The 18,456-nt window shown below is 33.9% G+C and overlaps 1 protein-coding gene across 3 annotated transcripts in view; it reads right to left on the reverse strand.

The window, feature by feature from the left end:
• Positions 1–1,647: 1,647 nt before the first annotated feature.
• The window catches only part of LOC100377165 (kinesin-like protein KIF21A), a 67,803-nt gene continuing 50,994 nt past the window's right edge, over positions 1,648–18,456 (reverse strand). For all 3 annotated transcript variants that reach the window (XM_085501440.1, XM_085501442.1, XM_085501441.1), the window contains 13 exons: positions 17,861–18,026; positions 17,184–17,238; positions 15,331–15,418; positions 14,748–14,977; positions 13,587–13,694; positions 12,041–12,160; positions 10,994–11,130; positions 10,439–10,622; positions 9,370–9,531; positions 8,941–9,061; positions 8,248–8,418; positions 7,822–8,021; positions 1,648–5,416 (listed from right to left, as the gene is read on the reverse strand). In XM_085501440.1, the coding sequence (XP_085357566.1) occupies positions 5,332–5,416; positions 7,822–8,021; positions 8,248–8,418; positions 8,941–9,061; positions 9,370–9,531; positions 10,439–10,622; positions 10,994–11,130; positions 12,041–12,160; positions 13,587–13,694; positions 14,748–14,977; positions 15,331–15,418; positions 17,184–17,238; positions 17,861–18,026 (1,827 nt within the window). In that variant the 3' untranslated portion in view covers positions 1,648–5,331. The remainder of the gene's footprint in view (positions 5,417–7,821; positions 8,022–8,247; positions 8,419–8,940; positions 9,062–9,369; positions 9,532–10,438; positions 10,623–10,993; positions 11,131–12,040; positions 12,161–13,586; positions 13,695–14,747; positions 14,978–15,330; positions 15,419–17,183; positions 17,239–17,860; positions 18,027–18,456) is intronic.

Raw genomic sequence — 18,456 nt, forward strand, 5'->3', positions numbered from 1 at the left:
CTTAAAGCTGTGAAAATTTGGTGTTAATCCGACGACAATAAGTATAAGTTATTTTTTGTTAAAGACCTTGTATTTTGAAAAACATAAACTCCTAGAAAACGTCCATGAAGTATCAGCAAAGATTTTCAAGCTTGTTTATCGGCACAATCAATTTGTTTTCCCATCAAGGTCTGTTTTACCATGTGTAGGGGCATCCAAATGTGTAAGGCTATTAGAAACCAAAAAAAATAGAGGAATGGGATAGCTATAATTGGATAAATTCGGCATATAAAAACACCAAAATCAATGATTTTTTTCAGTGGCTGTGTGACCTTGTGTCTGACACATTCATATGCAAATGACTAATCTGTGAAACAAACAGGGGCGGAGACAAACCACTCGAATGTTTGGAAACACTCATTGTGTGTCAGATAGCTACTGATAACACATCCTAACATTGCTTTGTCTTGAGTTTATCTTTGAAACTTATAGGCACACAGATTAAACCTGTATTGTTGATTTTGGAAAACACTACTGAGGCTGCCTTGCTTCCCTTCAGAAAATATACATTTTAACCAACTTACATGACATTCTATGTTATGTTGACTTTATCATATGAAAGTTTATAGTGCATTTCATCAATTAATAAATAAATGTGAAAATCGTAATTTTCAACACAAATAATAGTCTCGCTACCTTAAGTTGAAAAATGAAACATCAAGCACTAAACCTTCAACTTTGCTTTGAATATCTACAACATTAATACGATTCTTTTTAATTACCTATTTCTATATAGATTTGTAGGCATTAGTGTTTTAATTTTCTTGATACTTTGAGGACTGTACCATTGTTGCAATGAACCAAGAGTATCAAAAGGTTTTCAATATCTGGACTTTTCTATTCGATTTTTTTTTTAAATTTTTAAATAAATGTGTCAATATTATAGAGGTTCAGAGAATTAGGTCATCTATGTTTGGATTATTGAGAATGGGGATTGTGTTATTGCAATACACCACAGCTTTCCTGTGCAACTTCAATCATTTTGAAATTGGTCTACAGTTGATTTGACGACTGGGGGCTTCACTGTTGTTTTACAATGTGACCTAGAAAGCCTTCTCCATGAGAAAGTCGGCCAGTCTGATGACTGACTGTACAACAGAAGTCTCTAAATGAGTCAGAGTGATGTTTGGAACTAGACCTGACCTCAGCTAGTCCTCTCATTTACTGTATTAGCTTACCACCCTTTTTGCCTCTACCAGATCCTTTTTCCCTGGCTTGCCCCGACTGGCTATCTTAATTGTTCTGAAACTATATTCTGGCCAGATCACTGCATAGAAGTGCTCACGATTAATTGTCATAAGCCAAGGTGCTTCAATGGTGGCCCCTAGTTTCAAATGATTGTGATTACTGTCTGACAACATAGAAGAACAGAAGTTTATGGAGGACAGACCTGTGCAAGTTGTGATATCTGTTCTGTCTGCTTTGGTGAAAATGGCCAACAAGCACCGATGCACAAGGCTGTGATCAGTTAGCCTAAATCCTGCAACTGATGGAGTGTTCTGTAGCATCAGCAATTTTGGTTTTGGTTCGAGACAGTCCATGATATACAATTGACGAATATCTCTATTTTCAGACATTATCCAAACAGTGACTAATAAACACAAGATATTTCATAGTATGTGTATACAAGGCCAACTTTAATTTCAGTGTTCACTATGTTGAGAATAACGCATACAATGTAGAGTTGTATTTAGCACCAGTTGAAAGATATAAACACAATATGTCTGCACTATATATTACAATATTGTTACTTACTACTAATAGACATAATGAAGACATTCTCAATGTAGCACATTTTCTGCTAAACCAGTTCGGGTAATACACATGCTGGAATGATCAGGCATAATACGGTATGGCTTTCGCATCATTATTTCAAAATTCATCACAATTGAATAGTGTTTTTCCTTTTTTGTGTGCTTCCCAGTTCAATCGCATTGTACATTGTATTTTCGAATCATACATTTTAACTGGTGTAGGATAAAATATCGCCACCTAGTGTCTTGGAGACTCAAATGCGATAAAAACACACAAATCTTTGCAACAGGTTTGGTAAAATCTATCTACCTTCTCAGGGTTTGTGATATTCGATATAGCAAGCAGTCCGTTCATTAACACGCATTACATGTAATCATTCAGAATGTCTAGTATATGTGACTATAGAAATGCCCTAAACTTACAATAACTGTTGAAACATAATAAAGAAAACAACTTAAATACCTACACATTCCACAACCTGAAACTGACAGTTTCTTGTCATAATTTAAATGACTACAGAAAGTATATCTACACATCTTTTCAAAATCTTAGTAACAACGAAAGTACCTGATGATGAGGATTCAGCCAATTAAAATCGCTGTTACATAAGTAATCAATGTTGATTTGCTAATAAATCAAAAAGAAATAGTTTAATTACATTTTGATATTTCCAAGTTCTGTAATGTTGGAGAGTGGTGATTTGGTAATAAAACTAGTGATTCTTTCTTTAAGCCAGACAAAATTATATCAACCATTTCTTGAATGTCATTCACAAGTTCAAATATTCGTTCCACATTCAGGAAGACTGCACCACACAATCATGCAAGGTTGCAGTACTTACAAATTACAGATTAAATAACTGCTTTTGATCGAAAATCAAAACAAATGAATTGTAGAGATGAGTTATTATAAAATGAAAATAACTTGGCAGTGAATGAATACATATGTATATTAACAATAAATATAAAGGAAACTACCAATTACCGTTTCTATACTGGACAGCCAAATATCAAGCTCAAGTCTGAAAAAACAGAAGGTGCCAGCACCAATGTTCAACAATTCTACAAGCCAATAGCAAAATACTGACTTGAGAAATATGTATATTGTCGACAGAGGGTACACTACAATAGACAAGAATATTTGTTCCGACGGAAGCAGCATAAGGGATGGGATCTGTAGAGATATTCTGTCAATACTGATAGTTCACAAAATAAAAAAGAATTGCTCTTTAGATCATCTTGACATCGATCAATCAAAAGTTTTATATTCAAGAATATGCCAAAGATTAAATAATCAAGTTCAGTTGACAATTTCATAAGAGTTTGAGACTTATTATAAAGTAGTGTGTTTCTGATAACACTGAAAACAAAAATATGGATGGTACCCAATAGGCAAGTATAACTTCATTTTGTTATACTCTTTGCAAGATGGTGCTGTGCAGGTTGGTCCATACTGCACTATATTGGGAAGATATTGGAAATGAAACTGTATAATGCATTACATATGTTGATTTTAAACATTGGTCCAGCATGCAAAAGGAAGTCCCATACATTAATTATATACATTAATACTCGTAAGTGACCATAAAAAGATATAGGGTCAGCATGCAAAATCTAGAAAAGGTTGGGTTACCAGAAATACACTTTTTTTTATTTGGCCTTATCAAAGTCTGTATGTTTGTGAACATTTTCTGTATTACAGATATATACTACAGAACAGTACTTAAATATCATCAAAGATCACGCCTCTCTTGAATGCCACAAAATTAACAGATCAACACAATGAGGTACATATAACAGTTAGTGGGTTCACAGGAAAATAAATCATACCCTAATCAGCTGCACAACAAACAATTAAGCCTGCAGACATTGTCTCACAAAAAGAAGAAACAAAATATTCTCTTGAGTTTGTCACACACACACAAAATCCTTGCACATTCATAGAATAAAACATATACAGATACTAAGTTTTGAGTCAATCCAATTACATATATGTCAATATATTACAAGCAAATTTCATACTAATATTCAGTAGCCAGCACTGTGGACTTACTATCAATATACAGATGACCTCACAGGCCAACCCAGAATTCTATCATTTACACCCTGATTTTCCATGACACCTGTCGTGGTAGATATCATAGCCTTGGTATGAAATACCTTAACAACAATATAAGATGTATCTTAACAACAATACTAGCAGTTCACGAATACTTTTAACATGGAAGTTTATCATATGTCATGTTGCATCGCTAACAATAAATAGTACTCAGTGAAGTTTGTTTCGATTTCCTGGTCCCATTATACCCCCAATACATAAATATGTAAATAATTGTTTTCTAGAAGTATCTTCTTTAACAGAAAAGTAGTTACACGCATAACATTCAAATGTGTATACCCTATAGTCAACAAAAAGTAATTGTTTTGAACTATTTGCAGCAGATTCACACACATGCATTAAGTCCACATGCTTAATTCAAGACTGACATGTTCTATTTAAGCTTGAACACATCTAATAGCTTCATTTAAAATTCAATAGATCCACAAACTTACTCACAAATTGAACAGGTCCAAAAGCTTCATCAAAAATTTAACAGGTCCAAAAGCTTCATCAAAGATTGAACAGGTCCACAAGCTTCATCAAAGATTGAACAGGTCCACAAGCTTCATCACAGATTGAACAGGTCCAAAAGCTTCATCACAGATTGAACAGGTCCACAAGCTTCATCACAGATTGAACAGGTCCACAAGCTTCATCAAAGATTGAACAGGTCCACAAGCTTCATCACAGATTGAACAGGTCCACAAGCTTCATCAAAGATTGAACAGGTCCACAAGCTTCATCACAGATTGAACAGCTCCACAAGCCTCATTTAAGATTAAACAGCTCCACAAGCTTCATCACAGATTGAACAGGTTTCACAAGCTTTACTAATGATTGAACAGGTCGAGAAGCTTCATCGAAGATTGAACAGGTCCACAAGATTCATTAATGATTGAATAGGTCCACAAGATTCATCACAGATTGAACAGGTCCACAAGATTCATCACAGATTGAACAGGTCCACAAGATTCATCAAAGATTGAACAGGTCCACAAGATTCATCAAAGATTGAACAGGTCCACAAGATTCATAACAGATTGTAACAGGTGCACAAGATTCAAAGATTGAACAGGTCCAAAAGCTTCATTAATAATTGAACAGGTTCAAAAGCTCCATTAAAGATTGAACAGCTCCACAAGCTTCATCACAGATTGAACAGGTTCAAAAGCTTCATTTAAGATTAAACAGGTCCACAAGTTTAAAATAAGTTTTAAGAGATCCATGTGCGCAATACAATTAATTACAAGTTCACAATCTTACAAGAGGTTCACAATTTTCAACAGATCCCAAACTTCATACATATTGGCAACTGGTCTATGAAATTTATAAAAGTTTGCAAAAGAAAAACATGCTTATAACAATCGAGAGACAAAAACTTTAACTTCATTCAATCAGACACAGGTGACCTCATTACCAATTTCTACATCACCAACACTATGCCTCTTCTTTGTCAGTTGGTGTGTCTGAAGATGGTGAATCCAGACTTCCTCGAGCCCGCCATATACTGACAGTACGGTCGCTATAGTGAAAATATAAAATAAAAAAAACAAAAAAATAAAAGGCAAGGGGGAAAAATAATACAAAATTAATCAACAGATCATGCAATGGTGGAAATATTTTTATCTATACCTTAAAACTAAAAAAAAAAAAATCAGTTTTATATAAATTGTCTGTGGTGCAGTTTGTAACTTGTATTCTTTAGATTTTGATTTTCACATTTAAGCACTTGCATACAACCATGCATTATTAAATGGTATAAAATATACAAAAATATAAATAAATTGTTTTAAATATAAAAATAAATTTTATTTGGAGATCATTTTGGTGGAAGACTTTTTTTTCTTCTTAGTTTGCCAAGGTTAAATAAATTTTTCTCTGTGAAATGGTTTTGGTGGCTTCCATACTTTAATTTTATCACTGCGAATGAAGCGTTGTGAGAAAGCAGAAGAGCGTGTAAATGAACAAATAGGTACAATAAAAACATAGGGTGAAAGGGGAAAAAAAAGGAAGAGAAAAATAAATACCATTAGTGCAGAGCCAGGATGTAAAGTGAGGTTAAAACAAAGTTATCAATGAGTGCATTCAAGATCAATCACTTTTAAATACACCAAGAAAGTTCTGTTCTGTAGTTTTAAATTACAAAATGAGATGATTGCTGCCTGTTTTTGTTTTGTTTCATAGCATTGCTGAATAATTAACAGCGTCTCAAAATACACATGTTTCCTTATGTTACAGCGGAGAAATATACGACTATCTTGGTACATGTAAAGACAAGAGCATTAATTCCATGACAATAAGCTGCGTTTGGTGATGCCTTAATACACACAATGTATGTCTACTAATTATTATTAAGCAACAATAACTCAACATAGCGTAATAATGAATTTAAGCATGGCTATCACATCACGAAAGCTAGGTGAATACATTCCGATAACTTGGTATATATTGAGGTGAGTCTAGTATTCACACCATAACGTCACCACTTTTTTATCTTACATCGCCAAAAACATGAATCAATCAAGGACAGTAATGATTTTGGTAGAACTATCAAACAAATGTATTTGCAGTACATTACTGTCACTTTGAGACAACCAAACCTAGATTTATATCACCCAATATTTTAATGAATTAACCACCCTAGCAGCAATAATTTTCAAATTGTACGAGTGTAAAAATTAATAAATTAATTAAACAAGCACCCAAAAAAAGACAGTAAAAAGAGTGGATAAGAGTTCATACACAGCAGGGGGAGTTATAGGCATGGTTTAAAAATTTGTACCAAACACAAAGGACAATACAGAGCTGCTATATAATTCAAGATTTTCTATTTTTGGAGTTGGGGGGGGGGGGGGTCAGCGCTTCTGCTTTCAGTCAACTATCTGCCACAAAAATATTATGCAAAATACAATTTAAAATCTAATCAAGGTACAAAAATTCGTAAATCAATTTAGTAGTACACAAAAAATAATCTCCAATTATAGTTTACCCAGTATATTTTCTAACACTAACAGGATCATTTAGCAACAGAACCTGTATTTGATGGTACACATCGATGTAGTAAATTTATACGGCTGACTAATTATTTATTTTGTAAAAACAAAGCACAACTACTACAACCTTGTCCATTGAGAATCTAGATTAAAAAACAAATGTATGGTATTAAAAGTCCTGAAACAATGCAATAATATATCTGAACTTTTTGCTGGCTAAAATTTTAAGTGGAAACAATTATGAAACAATGAAGTCACCATAATTACATTCCCAAATATTAGTGCAGTTATATATGCCGGGAAAAAAGCAAAGTAGAATACGAGCCACATTTTAAAAATGTTTTATTTCAGCCAAATTCTACCCAATTACTTGAAATTTGAACTTGCTAGTTGCATCAAAATTGGTTGACAATTTCATAATGATTGATAAGATTCTCAAAATTAGAAGATAATCAGATAAAAGTTATTCAAGTTAATTTTAACCACGAGAAGACGATTTTAAGTGAAATTTAACTAATATCTTGAAAAACGTAACAGATTAATATAATATGCAAATTTGAAAAAAATTGGATATTTGGATACATTGAATACATTTTCCCCTCATATATCTTGCCCTTCATCTACAATGATACAGACAAGATTAATGTCAGTTTATTAACTGATAAATAGTTGTGGCAAGTTATTACAGTACATGTCTATTTAGGCTTTGTTTTTAACTTAAAATGCACTGGAATAGTTAATTTCATGCAAATATCCAGAGACTAAAAATAGACCTATTGTTTTTTGATACAACCAATTTATAGTTGTTGTTATTGATTTATTTCAGCAAAAAATAGTTTCAATAATTATTATGCTGCATGACAACAGATAATGCAAAACCACATGCATACATGCAATGGATGAATGAATAGCAGCTACAACTAGAGTCACTTACCTAGAAGCTGTAAATATACAATTTGAATTGCTAGAAATAGCATTAATTGGACTGGTATGGGCCTTAATTTCACCCATCAGATTACAATCAGATATCTGCCACAGTTTTAAGATTCCACCACGGCAGCCACTCAGTAGACAGTTACGTTCTGGTAACTGCTCCAATGCACATATCCAGTCTTTATGTGCCGAGTTTATTGACTGCAAGAAATGAACAAAAGTTGAATTGGTGTGCAGTGACACTGTAACATACAGTCATGAAGTAAGAATATTGACCTACTGCAGAGATCTGTGTTCTGAGAGTTCATATTTGGCCATATTAATTTACTAGAACTACTAGTATAAATATTAATAATAATAACATTTTTGAACATGTATTCCCATTGAGATTTTGATATGGTTATTTTGAATAGATCAGAATACATACCTTCAATAACTGCTGATTATTAAGATTCCATTTCTTAATACACATATCTCTTGATCCACTGAACAGTGTATGTCCACTAATCGACAGGCTCTGTATACCATCATAGTGGGGTGGTTCTAGATTATGTTTGGCAGTGACTACACCACCAGCCTCATCAGGTACTTCAAATACCTGTCAATAATAGTGAATGGTTTTAGATTATGTTTGGCAGTGACTACACCACCAGCTTCATCAGGTACTTCAAATATCTGTCAATAATAGTGAATGGTTTTAGAATATGTTTGGCAGTGACTACACCACCACCAGCTTCATCAGGTACTTGAAATACTTGTCAATAATAGTGAATGGTTTTAGATTATTTTTGGCAGTGACTACACCACCAGTGTGTCTATTGGACAGATTTGAAAATAAAAGTGCCTGTCCCAATTGACGATGTACTATAATAATTAAGCAAGATAAAAAAATTATTATTTTAAATAAAAATGTTATTCTTGGTTTTTTCATAGGTCTTTACTCTGAAAGTATTTTGTGGAGATTATTAACAACTTGGGACAGCTCTATTTGGTCGGTTAGTAAAAACTTGATATCTTTATTTGTCTGTCCCTTTGTACATTAACCTATTCCAGCTAAAATCTTTGTGTATGGACAGGTGGACAGGCCTTAATTTCGACCTCTATAATGTGTATCAGTTACCTTGATATAGTGGTCTTTGGAACCCGTAATAACTAAATCCGATTCATGATCCGCATCTTCTACCGCCATGGTCATCACAGCAGCACTATGGCCACCTACAAGTTTACCAATAGCCTGGAAACTATAAACACATACCATATATTTAGGCACATTGAGTCAGAGAACACACGGCAGACATTCAGTACAGTGCACTTCAAACAGCACACAGAGTATATGGGTGTACTGTGCATGAAGTGGGATAAAGAGGCATTTCTCTGCAGGAAATATCTGAAACAGTCTTAATTTCAGTCCCATCCCAGTTGATCAGATGCCATAGCGCTATTAAGTAGGTGGTCAGTACTAAATGTAGATAGTTGTCAGTTGCTTGGAGCACACAAACATGACTCGCAGCACAATTACAATATAGAACCTACTTATGCTGTGACTTACCTTCGGAGATCCCAGAATCTGACAGTACTACCTGCGGCCGAGTACAGCATAGTACCAGATTCATTCAAGGCAATGGCATTGATACTAGTCTCCCCAGCTGGTACAGCCACAGTTCTACTACCAGTTATTGCAACACCTCCACTCAGTGTATGGCCAGATGAACTGAAATATATTAGTATCATATGTTAAAATTTGGAGTAATAGCTGGGGCTCTAGAAGGAAAGATTACAATTAGTTTATCAATAATATTTTAGCAATTTTTGAAACAACTGAAGGAGTACAGTATATTTACAAAATACTTGCGAATCCAGAGTCTCAATAATCAAACATGGGAAAAATAGATGCCTGTCAGATGTTTTTATTATACCTAGACTTTTAAATTTTAATATTTTGTATATCACATAACAGTCCACAAAGTCAGTATGAATAATAATAGCAGAATGAGTGTGATAATTTTGATTAGATTGACTGTGGTGATAATCTGTCATTATACAAAGGGGAATTTATTTTTATCAATCGATAAGCGCTTGAAACTTTTTGAATTCATGAGCAATGCCAATAAGTTTCAAGTGATAACTTTATCAATTTGCTATAAAGTACAATCGAAATATGGCTTAATGTAGTAAAATGTACATGTTCCAAGCCTACCAGTGCAATTTTAAAAACCAGACTTTCTCACTCAAATTTGTCTACATTTTTCTTTCTTTCATATATTCTTCAATATTTCTGGAAATGAACCCTAATTTTGAACGAACAGACAAAATTAGAGTCAATTTTCAGTTTTTTTTATTCAGCTATTTTTGTCCTAATCTTGAGAGGGAAAGTGCACACTATAAAGAGGACTATTTTGTGAATTTGTGATGAAAAGAAGGAACTGGTGATGAAAAAGTTAATAAATCTGATATCACTTAATTACGTATTGAAGATCAAGTTTTATAATGTAAATATGTGACACACTATAAGTGACCAATATTTGCTGTGTCACTGTAATCTATAAATATTACACTGTAAATATGAAAACGTAACACACAACGTCAAAACAAATCAAGACAAAAAGCAAAACAAGTACCTTAGTGTTTTTATGCACGTTGAATGCCCATCACGTATATCCCATATCTTAATATAGGATGTTGATACGCTGAACGCCAGGCCAATCTTTTCACAATATTTCACTGAAACTACATTGTTTGGATGACCCACAAGTGATAGCACCTCTTGACCTGTTTCCAAACTCCACACTTTCACAGTGCGGTCTGTTGAGACGAAGGATTGTACATCAGTAATTGTGTATGTAGGCCTGATACAAAATTCTCATCAAATGAACATTAAATGGAAAAAACCTTACTCAATAGTGAAACAGCTGATTTTATTTACAACTGTTTGAAATTGCTGCTGTTTAATAAATCACATTCTGCCGTAACAGATGAAATGTCTGGTACTGAAAATATGTATAGCGTGATGAGATAAATTATGTTATTTCTCTAACTACATAAAAATACAAAATTCTGTTTCTCCTATCAAATGAACTTTCCATGACATACAGCTAGTTTGGATACAAACCTACAACCTCGCTTATGCATTAGATTGAATTACAATTTAAAAGAGAATAGTTGAGAAATAATACCTTTAGAACCACTAAAAAGTAAATCTTCTGTAGCTTGTACTGTAAGCACTGCTTTAGTATGGCCCTCTGCAGTGTGAGTGCAAATCAATGGGGGCTTTCCTCCGCTCTGTCTACCAGTGTACGCATTAATCACACCCCTAAATAGAACAAAGAAATACCATTAATAAGTAATCATTAATATTTAAATTTGAGTTACTCTCATTAAGAATGCTCTTACAATGGTCAGCACATTAGCAGCATGGAGAGCTGCATAAATTTAGCTATTAAATATGCAAATTAGGTACTTAATATGCAAATTACTTTGGCATTAGTTCACTCAGTTAAATTAGATACAACAACCTTATGGAAAGCTGCATAAATGGAACTATCAGTTATGAAAATTAGGCACTTAATATGCAAATTACTTTGGCATTAGTTCACTCAGTTAAATTAGATACAACAATCTTATGGAGAGCTGCATAAATGGAACTATCAGTTATGCAAATTAGGCACTTAATATGCAAATTACTTTGGCATTAGTTCACTCAGTTAAATTAGATACAACAACCTTATGGAGAGCTGCATAAATGGAACTATCAGTTATGCAAATTAGGCACTTAATATGCAAATTACTTTGGCATATTTTAACTCAGTGAAATTAGATACAGCGTTATGGAGGGCTACATCAATGAAACTATCAGTTATGCAAACTAGACACTTAATATGCAAATTACTTTGGGTTTTTTAACTCAGTGAAATTAGACACAGCGTTTTGGAGGGCTACATCAATGAAACTATCAGTCTGCAAACTAAACACTTAATATGAAAATTATATTGGCATTTGTTCAGTCAGTGAAATTAGATACAACAACATTATGGAGATTGAGGTGCATCAATGAAACTATCTGACATGCAAATTACTTTGACATTTTTTAACAATGATTATATTTTTCATATGTATTGTTTTGCTCAGCAAAATAGCATTCAGTATATCACCTGCTGGTGCTGCTATGTACCATTCATAATGCTATCAGTTGAAGATTACAGTAGGCAAAAAACAGATCTTACCTGTCAGCATGGAATATTTTAGGAGAGTTTGATTTGCTTAGTCTAGAAAATACATTCTTGCCATCCATACCAAATCTTCTTCTCATAGGTGGTGAACCGGGCGGGGTGAGCAGATTCTCCCTGTTGAAGTGGATATAGATAAAGCACTATTATGAAATCAGTCAAGGTAAACTATAGTGACAGGGGGGCAATGACTTTGGCTTATCATTGTAAAACACTGACTAAGTGACCACAAGAAAGCCGTGGTAAAACACTTCTACATTGCAGCCAGCTGCTTGTACATATACCAAACAGCATGCCAATCAATTTACAGAGGATCTGTACATCAATCCTTTAACAATCAGGGAGTGCTCATTCGCTTTCATGACCTTTACTATATATATGGCACAGATGATTATTATATCATGACATAGGATAATATTACAGGTGAGAATGAGCAACAGAGATAATATTGTAACATATACGAATTAATTAAAATGTACATGTAATGTAACGCCATGAAATAAACACATTAACCTCATTCGAAAGAACAAATTAAGACTAGTTTCCCAGTTGAGACAGATTCCATTCGGGAATTTTATTAAATATTCCGACCATCCAAATAATGTTAAATTCTTTTTTCTAATATTTACAAAGGAACACACAACATTGAGCATGAAGTAAATGAAAAAAACAAATACATGTACCACATTAAGAAATCACAGACCCATGCATTACGGCTGTTTATTACTTCAAGTAGAGAAAAGAAACAACAAGCGACAAACTGTAAGGCATACAGTAAAAGTATGGTATACATGTAGCATGGAGCTAAAAAAAGCTCCATGCATGTACCGTAGTAACAATGTAGACATGTATAATACGGTGTCAGAGGCAACCCCCCCCCCCCCCTAGACATACATGTATGAAGCATGTGATATAATGAATGGAGCTGGTATACAAATCCATCAAGCGTTAATAGTCTAAAATTATCAGCTGATATTGTTAGTAATACAAGAGACACAAAAGCAGAGCATTATAAGTTTAAAAGCAGAGCAAAATAATGCTAACTTATTCTTTGTCGTAGACCAGGCTTTGTATGCTTGTGTTTTAGCAGCTTTCATTAGACTGATGAAAAAAAATAAAATAAGCAGAAATAATATGAAGAAAAATAGTCTTGCTGGCAGTGAAATGGAAAAGCATGAGCATAAGCACACCAGCAAGAGTTGAAGCTGTGGTGTAAAGATGAAATGCATGTACAAAGAGTGTAAATCGTTTAATTTTCACAGCTAGAAATTTTTGCGATTTGGAGATTTTATAGGATACAAGAAATTTCACACACATCCCAGAGAATTTTTCGCTGCTACCAAAATTGTTAATTTTCACTGACTTGCCAAAGTTTGTCTATCGAAATTAAATTGTTTTTACGAGTATGCATGACAAAAGCTGCAACATATTGACCTTTGAGGTTGATGTAAAAAGTACCGGTATATGTATGTGCATTCAAACCCTCTCACTTAATTCCCACCATATGTACAACCTAGCACGTTAATATTTATATTTAACTTACGATGAATTTGTTCGTGAGATTGTGAAGCTTCCTCTCCGAGGCCGTGGGTTGGTTTCTTGGTCAGTGTCTATTGATTTGTTTTTCTCACTGTCTGAGCTTTGGCTTGATCTGAAACAGTAAATAAGATACGATTAATAAAATGTACAATGTCGCATGGTAATAATACCTGCATGCATAAAACACTGTGGTAATTAGTGAGAGTGCACTGTGGAAAAGATACTATACTATGGTACTATTGAGACTGGTAGTAAACAAGCACATAAAGGGATATCGGGAGATAAGTCTAATATAACACAGGAATTATTGTTATTTGCTATTTAAAAAGAAAATGAAAGACATGATAACCAAGCAAGTTTCAGTTGGATGTATTCTGAGAAATTTTCAATTTAAAAAGGCCGCAAATGTAGGGTTATGGGGGAACAAGCAGCCTGTCGGCTGATACAGCTAGCTCCGCTGTATCAGTTAAAAATTAGAAAAACAGTTAAAAAATAACATTTTGTTGTTGTTTTCAAGAAGACGTTGAAAATGTAAAGTTGACACCGACAGACAATCAGTAATATGAACAGCTCTGGTTTGTTGAAATCGATAGAAGGGCTAAAAACATCAGTTACCGTCTTTGTAATTGCTCCATTTTTATTGGATAGATAACCTTGCTGTGCTTTTAATTGTCTCTACTTTTACTTGTTGCCAGGTCAACGTAATATAGGTATACATGTATGCTATGAAAGTCTAGATGTTTCCATAAATCTACTCTGATGAGAGGACTGGGATCACCCTCGCATATACACTAGATTACCGAGTAGGCTACAGATACAGTTTTCATATCAGAACTTTCTTTGATTGGTTCACGCTTCTTTTCATGAGTAGTGCAAAGAAATTAAAAAGACTGTTTGGCAGCAAGAAGGAAGGAGGCAGGGATGAAGAGAGAAAAAGAGGATTGTCTATTGGATTAATCTATTGCAAAGCATGTGCGGGATAACTAATTTGAGCTGAAGGTAATTACCCCGAGTATCTCCTCCACCTTAAATTACAAGACAGTGTGAAAGATGTGGTTAGAGAAGCATTAAGCATTAAGCATGACAAGTTATGTAATATACTCAGTATATTAAAGTAAGGACACTTAGATGAACACAGTGCATTTCACAATGTCCATTTCCTCACCTGACAGTATCATTGTTATTGACTGAAGAAGCGTTCTTAGGTACTGAGTGCGAGCGTATAGGTGGCGGAGGCATCAGAATGTTATCAGGTATATTATTCTTATCATCTCCATTCCTAGTAAAAGTCAGTGGTTCACTTTCTGAAACTGGGATGAATGTATCATTACCAGGCGTGGGGCCGGCCGCATACAGTAAATCCTCACAGGTTGCCATAGCAGTGCGTCGACGTGCCTGATAAATATACAAGTTATTATTTGTTATTATGCAAATGAAACTGCAGAGTCAACCAATCATTGTGAAGTACCCATGGACCAATGTACATATAGACTAATAGAGGTTATACAGTAGATAATATTTTGCAACTGTTCTAAGTAACTATTCAAAATAGTTAGACGTTTCCAGTGATGGCTGCGCATCGGTCGATACTCCTGCTGTACTGTCTTCGTGCATACTTTGAGGTATCCTCGTAATAACCTCATAATAATGCTAATAAATAATATAATAAATTATATACACAGATTACTCGATCACAGGGAAAGACACTTTTTAGTCTAATTCGTACATGAAATGCAACAGAAACTAACCTTCTCTCTGCTCCGTGGTGGAGGCATCGGTAGTACATCAGGAGCATTAGGAAATGGTACGTTATTGGCTGGTAAATTATTTAGTCGACTAATATATATATACACAGTACGTCACAGATAATATTGGTGGCAGCGATGATGATGATGATGGTAGTAGTAGTAGCAGCGGCAATGATAATAGTTTAGTAGGAGTAGTCAGTAAAATTGGAACAACCCAGGATAACATGCAAGGAAGGAAATCATCAAAAACAGAAAATAAAATAGAAAAAAAAAAAGGAACAATATTAATATTATATCTCATTAATAATATGAATTATCATGATATATATATATGGTAAAGTGAGTGGGAATGATAATTGATAGATGCAATTATGTAATATCAGGCGACAAGGATACATCTTAATGTGGTTATGATACGCAAAGAGACGCCAATAATATAAGATCTTCATGGGGGGAATACGCAAACATACGGTACTGTTTGTACACAATTACACTATCACATAGTTTGACAAAACTGCTCAATGTGTATATATTATTAAGTTGTTAATTGCATTAATTGCAGAGTTTAATCAAGAGAAATCAAGATAGCCTTGGTGTAAACCAGTTTAACACCACTCTCTAAGGAGTGGTGAACTGTTCAAGTCTATTTTGTGTGAAAGTATTAAAGAAGAATGTATATTTCCAAGTGGTACGTGCATTACATAAATTAAATCAGTTCTGATTTAAACCAAGGTTTCAGGCTCTAGTTGTCAAATCCTGTGCAATTTTGCCAATAAGTTTGTCATAACCAGAGAATTATTATTATTATTAGAATTATTTTTAGAATGAAAAGTGTAGTCTAAGCAAGCAGTGTGAATGGATTATATAGATTCTGCACCTAGTTATGAACAAACAGATGGTAAGCCGGGCAAAGCACAAGCGAGTACAAACAGTGCAGTGCAGCAAAAAATAAAATGAAGAAAAAGAAGCAACTGTTAAAAATGCTGCAAGAAAGAATAATAGGAGAAATACAAAAACAAAGAAGACAGAAAACAACAGAAAACATACAATAAGGAAAAGGGAAGGAAATTATACATTATGCAATAGACATTGAAAAGTATCTATAGCAGATAAAGCAACTGGTGCAAGTTATTGACTGTAAAATACTTTATTTTAGCTGCAATTTAGACTTTTTGGCTAGCTGTTTTGTATGAAGGTTGAATGAATAAAATATAGATGCATAATGAGGAAGCAATATCACATCAGTATAGCCATTTTCAAGAAAACAAGAAAATTGAATTATTGAATCTATAAATGAATTAATCTAATAGAGGAATGAATCAAATCAATCAGACCATGTTCCACCAAAGGTGTATACACATAAATATTGAAGCAATTGGGCAAGCCATTTCAAGGAAAAGTTGACAATAGCATTCTTTACCAACAAATATTTACTATAATTAGGGAAAACTAGGTATCATCACAAAATGAACAATCCCATACAGCTGGCGGTTTTTAAGATGAAGTCAAGAATGTAAAGTTGATGACAACAGTCAATCAGTTATATAAACAGCTCCGCTCTGTCCACATCAGAGATTAAAAAGGGTATTTTCACCAATTCATCACTTCAGCAAAAATATAAAAATAAATTCCAAGTGAAAATATAGTACTTTACAGAGACTGCAACAAAAGAGACTTATTAAAGTAAAATTTAACCCAAGAACCAATGACACAGACAGAAAAACCAAACCACACAGTCAATACATCAGAATATATATATAACATAATTGAAGCCCCACTTTAATATTTAAGGAGATAGAAACACTTCAGGTTAATGGTGAATAGAATGGCAAAATAAATATCCAGTAACTTACCTATTGTCTACGGGGGACGGATTTGCAGAGCTGTCAGAACTACTAGAACTTTGTTCTATAAAATAAAATAGAAAGGATTAGACGTTAAAATTGTTGTTGAACTATCATATTACCGCATCGTGTATATAAGCTACCATTGATGTATACGCCTAATTCTGCTCAGATTTAGAAGATATGGACACAGTCAATTTTGTTCAGAAGATTGCATGTAGATATGCATGAGAAGTTATACTGATTGTTTATTAGGTGTGACCAGACATGTAGAGAGTTTTCACTGCTTACTAGAAGTTGCTTACAGAAACCACTATAAAACAGATTTTTCATGAGTAGGATTTGCCCTCACTGCACAATTGCCAATTCAGCTGACGTACATGCAACTAATCACTAGCTGTCAACAGAAAAGCAGATGCGCCAAAACAAATTACAAGCATGCATGTTTGCCTATGTACATATTTTAGCGACGTAGAAGGGTGTGGTTTGCTCATTTATTGTTTATGCCACATTGGAAAGCTGGAGTGATTTCTGCAGTCTGAACACCTGTTGTATAAAATCACATGATTGGAAATAAATAAACAGGGTTTGGTAACCGAAAAAAAACTTTGCATTGTCTGAAAAGCAAAATGAATGCAAGATAATAGTTTCTTATCACCATTGTAATAAACCATCCTGAATCGTACCTGCCATTGGGTTGCTAAGTAACCCTTCCACTTCCAAGTCGGCTTGATCAGTCTCAGAAATCACATGCTGTAGTAACTGTTGTTGTAACAGTAATTGCTGTTCCATTTGGTGTGTTTTGGCTTCTAATTCTTTTACATAGGCATCACGTTGTGCAGAATATAAACCCTGTTAAAAAAGAAGACTACATTAGACATTCACAATCAGTGTAATCAATAGACAACCACAGAATAGTTGAACATGAACTAGAGTATGGTAAATCTTGTGTACAGTACTGTGTACAGTAACTTTCGTGTACGGTACAGAAGGGGTATTTTCGTAGGCTGTAATCTATTGTTTTTATTCTCCTTATAATGTAATTTGAATAAATAAAAAACTTAAATTCGTAGACATGGGCAAGGTTTAAAATGTAATCAGCTGTTTTTTATTCGTCCATGATTTGTACAAGGATCTTATATTTTGTAACTGTATAAAGCATTTTCCATATTAAGCTTCCAATATTGATTCTTAAACACAAAATATTAAATATATCATAAAGTGTAATAATCGATTTTTGTTTCACTTCCTGAAAAAACATAAAATGCTTTTTTTATTTCCT

The sequence above is a fragment of the Saccoglossus kowalevskii genome, chromosome 7, assembly GCF_978046115.1.
Source record: "Saccoglossus kowalevskii chromosome 7, keSacKowa6.1, whole genome shotgun sequence".
NCBI classification, from domain to species: domain Eukaryota; kingdom Metazoa; phylum Hemichordata; class Enteropneusta; family Harrimaniidae; genus Saccoglossus; species Saccoglossus kowalevskii.